Below are 7,293 nucleotides of genomic sequence, written 5' to 3' on the forward strand. Positions count from 1 at the left end.
GTGAATTAATGATTAAAAAATAAGGATTGGACATGGAGTTCTTGGAATCAAAACATGTGGAATACATTCTCTAACAGTGAATTTGGCCCTCTCTGAAGCTTATAAAGGTCTCCATGGTTGTGGTTAAGCTAGGAGACTCCTAAAGGTCTCCATGGCTGAGATAGGTTAAAAATAGGAGAGTGGGCTAAAATTTAACTGCATGCTGAGAATCATAAAAAAAGTTCTAACAGCTCGGGAAGGTTAAAATAGGTGGGAGCTAGAGAATAAATCACATGCTGACACAATGCTCACACATATAGTCTTCAACCCAAAAATCATCGGATCCAATTAGATCTTAAACAACTGTCTTTCACTAAAGTCTCCTTGCATTGATTAAATTATCCAATATGGGATTATCCAAAATCAACAAGATTTTAAAGTCTGAAAACTTTTGCGAAAGAAAAAAAATAAAAAAAAATAAAAATAAAATATTCGAAAAATTAATTCATTAAGCGTGCTTCCTCCTCCTTTCTTTCTTTTTTTCCAACCCTCAACTAATAGAGTTAAAGATTCGACCCCCACAACCTTTTTCCCACAATTTTAAATGCAAAATTCTATTTTGTGCAACGAAATTATATATTTTATTTTTCTTCATTTACTCAACATTTATATGAGAAAATGTATCCCAGTTCCTGAATATGCCTATCAGAAATGACTAAAATCATAAAGGTAGCAATAAAAGGCCTTCTTGTGGAAGAAACAATTAATGTACTATTGCATTTTACTAGAAGGCACACAGATAAACATCAATAAGAACAATTAATATTAAGCGAATAATCATATAGAGCTCATTAATTAGTTAGATCAATTGATAAAATCTGAAAAATACAAAACTCAAAAATTAATGGATTTTTTTAACATAAGTGTATTGTGATGCATGATTACATTCTCAAAAATAGTGATGCATAAGTAGACATATCTTTTTCCACTAATATTGGAGAAAGTAAGCTCTAGGTATATCATGGTTTTTGCATATCTACATTTGAAATAATAATAATAATATAATAATAATAATATTATTATTATTATTATTAAATAAATAAATAAATGAAAGAAGTGCTGAAAGGCATTGCAACGCAAGTCTCCGAGGGGTTGCATATGCTGCACTTTTACATTGCCCCAGTTCATGTCGGTCGCTTTCACGACATACAAGCATGGGTATCCAAGATTTGATGCTCTTGTATTATATGATCACAATCGTGAAGGGGTTGTATACTTTATCCTTCCAAAGGATCCCAAAAAACCTTTTATCCTAATAGGGACACTTTTGGTTGCCAAATCACTTTATATTTAGGGGTGGCAATCGGATCAGATCAACTATATAAGACTGATTTGATACATAGGCCAGAAATCTATTAACCCAAAGCTTATATATTTATTAAATGGATTAAAAGTCTAGCTCTGCACGATCATCTTTTTTTTTTTTTTGATAGAACTGCACTCGATCATTTTAATAAATAGATAACTCAATTCAATCTACAACAAGTTAAATCAAATTAAATTGGTTAAACATTGGCAGCCCAACATTAAATGTACAAAGGTTGACTTCATCGATTATTTGAGACCTTATTAGTATTACACATACAAGAAATACCCATATCCCAAGTGAATACAGCAAAACATTGGATCATCCAATAAATAATTTTAGTAGTTGTAAATAGGATCTTTCATGATCCTAACTAACATTATTGCTGTTTTCCCTTGCCAGCAAAGGAGCAAAGCTGCCGTTTCAAATGGTGACAACAAGAGGACACCAATCAGAACTGGAAGTATATATTCACTCTGAAGGAAAATCTCCCACACTTCAAAACTACAAAAATTTCAGAGTGGCAGGGTGGTTAGGTTTCAGCCTGAGAATAATGGCCCAAGGAAACTTAAATTCAGACTAGCAAAAAAGTGTTGAGTGAGAATCAGAATGGCAAAAAATTAGGGAGGAGAAACTTTCGGAAGCAGAGAGAGACTGGTGCAGCAACCTCAAATACTCCCACTTCAGATGCTCCAGCAGTTTGTTTTGAGACATCAAGATGTACGGGACAAGAAAGACACCAAAGGTTTGTTCAATCATGTGATTGAAGAAACTGCAAGTAAGCTTGTGCAGACCAGGAAGAGCAGGGTGAAGGCCTTGGTTGGTGCTTTTGAAACTGTGATTTCTCTCTAAGAAAAAAAACTAGCTCTTGCTGTTGCAGTTCTGACGGTGTGGTGTGCTGAGATTGTACACAAATCCAATATGAATGGAGATTGGCACATCACGATCTCATGCCAGTTCGAGTGCGATTTGATACTGGCAGTATGACCTGCGCGAACTTCTCGTAATGACATGTCCAACACTCTTGAGTTACAGAAAAATGGTAGTCATAAATACAGTATTATCCAACCTGTGCACCTTCAATAACAAGCAACAAAACAGGCTAGAATCTTTAATCTCAACAGTCAAATAAATCAGAACTTTAAGATCAAGATGCAAGCATTTGCATAGCAACTAAAAAGTGGAACACCCGAAACTGGAAATTATGCAGCTTCTCACTTGGTTGTACATAGTTGGAAGCACGGATTGCACAAAAGACAAGAATGTCACTAATAGCCAGTGACATCTGGGACTTGTTCAGTGAATAAAGCAAAATGCTTGCTTTAGTATTTAGCAGCATCAACTGTGTTAAAGCATTGTGTTGCATATTGAAAACATGGCAGGGAATTCACCTGAGTGAAATCAGTTCCAAAGAAAAAAAAGAGAAACACAGCTAATTTATACAACAGGCTACATGGTACACAAAATTCCTTCATATTGCACATCATAGAGGTCTCCATTCTTAATCCTTGCCATCGGATTCATCATCATCCCCTTCAAACTCAAGACCAGAAATAATCATTGGACCGACATTTACTGCAATTTGAACAGCAAACTAGTGAGGGAACATCAACCAGAGAAACTGAACTTTGCAATTATTCCATTATTTTTAAAATTATTTTTTGGTTTAAAATGCCACAGAGAATCCTGGCTGATGAAAATATTGAAACATCCTTGTAAAGATTTGCATTTTTTGTTCTTGATCATTAGTTGGATGCAAGTATCAAGCCCCCCCCCCCAACATTCCTACCGATGAATCTTAAAAAAATATTGGCAGGACCAAATCGGTATTGGAGATGCAGCAGATTTAAGTAACTGGAAAACAATTTTGAGAAATTATGTGAAAAATGGTCCCTTTGAAAGATTTATTTTAGGAATTAATTCGATAGTGCAACGCAAATGCATAAAAGAGGAACAAGGTGCAATAATCTTTTCCTTCATTTTCTTTTATTTTTTAACAGACATTCATAGTGAACATGGTGCGATCACACTGGTCTGTGTTCTGCTAGATGGTAATTAGAATGTCTTGTGGGTGGGGGTAAGAAATTTCATCTTGCATACATGTTTCATATGTTAACGTGCAATCTTTTGCCCATCAAACTATGTTATATCTTCCCAGCAGAAAGAGATCTTATAAGTTATAAATACAAAGATCAAAACTACAAAATATCTCCTTATACCTACCAACAGCATCAAGTCCAGCTAAATTAGGCATGTACTTCTTGATGTGTTCTTCAGCAGCATTTTCTGCCTTCAGTGTCTCACACTCGAAAGAGATTGAAATCTTCTGTTTTCCATGCTTCTGTTCCACCACATCAACAACATCTTTTTCCCACCTGCATGAATCACATATCTATTAATCATTGAATAATAGCCAACTAGTTTAAGAAATTATAATGGGTTTTGAAACTATCAAGGATAGGATATGAATGCATAACGTGAATGTACATGAAGCAACTAAAGAAATGAAAGGAATTTAAATCTACAAATTCTAATTACTCCTGAATATGTGTTCCTTGCACACAGACGTTCAATAATCACATAATCTTTCCTGACTATGAACAAGATTCTGATTCAATAGAACATTATCGAAAAGAGAACAAGAGTGAATAAGCATTAGTTATTATTCTTATGATATCCATGCACATTACAGGTCATAAATATAATGAAACAAGGCAAAAATATGAAAACAAGGCAAAAATAGTGAACCTCAACAGTTTAGATTAGTAGCACAAGTTATTTTTTATGAAATAAGAAAAAGAAAAGGCTATTTTTTAATCTTTGTAATAATGGAGCGCTTTGCCAGCGGCCAACAAACTGAAGCCATTAAGGTCGATAGGCAAATACCACTTAGCTCAGATGATTATTTACAAAAGTTCCTTCTGGATATCTTGTCCTGCATCCATACATGTAGAGACTACCGACATTGGCACGAGTTGATTGAGCAGCAGAGAGAAAAAGAAAGAAAAAACAATATATATATTAAAAAAAAAAAAGCTCTATAGAAAAGAACAGTCTTCATTAGGAAATGGCTAACAATTCTCATGGATCAAGACAGGTGAACTGATTAATATATTTGCAATCATACATGCCAGCCAGCTTCTTATTCCATGACTGGATGGTCAAAATGCAATAGACCAATCCAATCTGTTAACTGGTTTGAACGAGAAAAAAAATAACTTCTTAATTGTTTATTAGAGCATTTCCTGCATATTTTGATCTCTGACCGTGTGGATGTTTATCAGACAGACTTACCCATGGGCATGATCAATATTTTGGAGCCGAGCAGCATCATGTCCTCTGCACTCCACAATCACCACTCGGTCTCTTTTGCTCTGTTTAACATTCACTATCTTTTGTGAGCAAAGAAAGTCTGGAAGCAGGCTATGGTAAAGAGCTAACGTTGATGTAATTTAGAAATAGGAAAACTGCGGAATTGGGAAAGAATTATATTATGAGTCTTACAGCATAATCAATGATTGAGAGCTTAATAAAGCGGTAATCTTCTCCTCTGCTGCATTCCCTCTCACAAGATAATTCTTAAATGACAGAAACAATTAATGGTAATTTTCAGTTATTTTCACTTATCGAGGAACAAAAAATAAATGTAATCAAAAAAGGAGGAAAGAAAAATAAAAGGATATTATCTACAGTGATTTGTATGGTACAAAATCAGTCGTTGAATTCAATGCAGAACTTTTTTTTCTTCTCATCTTGCACAAAAGAAGTCATTCTTCACACACACACAGAAAAAAAAAAAAAGCCTACTGATTGTAACTTGCATTTGTTTCACCATTGTAACATCATAACTCGAGAACGCCACCAACCTAAACTATGCTTCAAAGCACTGATTTTTCACCATTAATGTTTCTTCAGCCTGTTTGCAGAACAACAATCATCCTCCTATGCATGGACAAGCACCAAATGCTATGCATGTCAGGAGCATTTACCCCTCATCCAACTCGAACAAAGCAAACAGGCATTCTAGAGAGAAATCTGAACATTTAACCTTGATATAAAATATTAACTTTGAGAAACTTTCGAAAGACCAGAGTATGATAACCAAATAATACCTGCAGTATGGGTTTGTGCATCAAACAATTTGATTTGTATCTTGTAGTTCAGAATGTCTACATTGTATAGCTGATTCAACCATTTGCTCTCCTGCCCAGTATCCAATACCTCCTTGTGATCATTAATTGAGCACATGACACGTTTACATTCTTGAACAGTGCCGAAGGCATTTCACTACCTTAGTTTAATCATAAGGAAGGATGCAGAGATAGATGTGACTGCCTCAAATAGGTCTATGGTGGTTCGGAGTATGGGTCTTGGTGTCACACTGCTGTCAGATATCCATCATTCCAATGATGGGGAACTTGAGATATACCTACAAGTTTCTAGCTTTTTTTTTTTTTTTAAATAATTGAAAGGATAGAGCGAGGGAATCAGAAGAAGATTGAGATTACAGAACAATCAAGCATATATTTGCAAAATAAATCATTTTGAAGCAATTGGGGCATGTGTAGAAAACCTAGTTAGACATATTTTGCTCAAGGCACTGGCATGTTGCAAGTCTTGGTCCACTGCATGTTAAAAGACTTCATCTTAGAGCAGTGGGGGGAAACATTGACCTTGAAAGACAGAATGTTGTACTCGATTTGAGAATTAGGAACATTTTGCTTCTACCCAGAAAACAAAAGAACACAGGAAGTGCGGTGAAAAAGGATTCACCTTGTCATTCACCAATCTCCTTAGCATTGTTAAAGGAGCTTCATATTTCAATCATGAAACAATATAAACCAGAATTCAATAAGTATCCCAGTTCGCCACATGTCTTTTTTCTGTTTTTTTTACTATTACTATTTTCTCAACCTCGGGATGATCTTTACCTTCCCCATACTACCTCGCAGTACCTCATGAAGACATCAAATTATCCAAATTCACCATAAAATTAACAGAAAAAAATCGCAATTAATGAACGAAAAACATTACTTCAGTTTCCAAACGCGATAGTATGGAGCTATTGCATTTGCTCTAAAACCCTAAACCCTGCAAGAAATTAACCTCTTTTAACACCCAAACAGCCATATTAATGCTACTCTAACTTAAAAGTTACCAAGAATGGCTGATAAAAGAAGAGAAATTCACAAGGAAAAGCAGTTCGAAATGAATAAAATGCATCAAAAAGACAATAATTTGGGTTGGAAGTCCATACCAGTGCCATGAAGGCCGTAGCAGATGGAGTCCGGGAGCCGGATGAAATGGCCGGAGATCGATCCGCAAGGCAACAAGGCGATGGATGCTATACCTTCCATCACCTCCTCCTCCTTCGCTCGCTTCCCCTTCATCCCTGAACCCACCTCGCTTCCCCTCGCCCTCGTTGCGATCACCGCGCAAAGTCTCTCCCTTTGGCTACCAAAAGTTAAGAACCGGGCGTGAGGTCCGATTTCGATTCGGGCAATCCTTGATCGGACCCACATATTACCCCACCCGAATCCAACAACGAGAAGGCGGATTTGGAATTGGAAATTTGGAAAAATAGAAATGGATTTTTTTGATAAAACGGATAAATTAATTAATTAAAATGAGTATGTATCCATCTATAAAAATTTTAAAAAATAAAACATCCAAAAATTAGTGTGAAAGATGCATTGAAAAATCTCTTTAATGTAGATCCGATATGATTAGACAACTTGCTATTCAATCTGCGGTAGTATTAACTTTCCGGTAGATATATGAAACTTCGATAGAAAGCAAAACATGTCTCAATTGCTAGAAATCATGTAAAAGAAAAGAATATTAACATCAACAAATGATGGATGTAGTAGTCATCTAATAACTATCCAGGAATCTTCCTCTAAATGAATGTGAGAAGCACTCTATCTCCGTATAGCTTATGCCGGTCT

The 7,293-nt window shown here is 35.6% G+C and overlaps 1 protein-coding gene across 2 annotated transcripts; it reads right to left on the bottom strand.

Annotated features, from left to right (window-relative positions):
• Positions 1 to 2,645: 2,645 nt before the first annotated feature.
• Positions 2,646 to 6,801, bottom strand: LOC105046629 (uncharacterized). 2 transcript variants are annotated; one of them, XM_010925278.3, is made up of 5 exons: positions 6,603 to 6,801; positions 4,850 to 4,923; positions 4,640 to 4,719; positions 3,569 to 3,720; positions 2,646 to 2,920 (listed from the first exon to the last, which is right to left on the bottom strand). In XM_010925278.3, exons 1-5 carry the CDS (start codon positions 6,733 to 6,735, stop codon positions 2,847 to 2,849), a joined length of 513 nt encoding a protein of 170 aa, XP_010923580.1. In that variant the 5' UTR covers positions 6,736 to 6,801; the 3' UTR covers positions 2,646 to 2,846. The 2 variants fall into 2 exon arrangements, with proteins under 2 accessions (XP_010923580.1, XP_010923581.1); XM_010925279.4 differs by having other exon boundaries at positions 3,565 to 3,720.
• Between the last annotated feature and the right edge of the window lie 492 nt (positions 6,802 to 7,293).

The sequence above is a fragment of the Elaeis guineensis genome, chromosome 6 (assembly GCF_000442705.2).
Source record: "Elaeis guineensis isolate ETL-2024a chromosome 6, EG11, whole genome shotgun sequence".
Lineage (NCBI taxonomy): Eukaryota > Viridiplantae > Streptophyta > Magnoliopsida > Arecales > Arecaceae > Elaeis > Elaeis guineensis.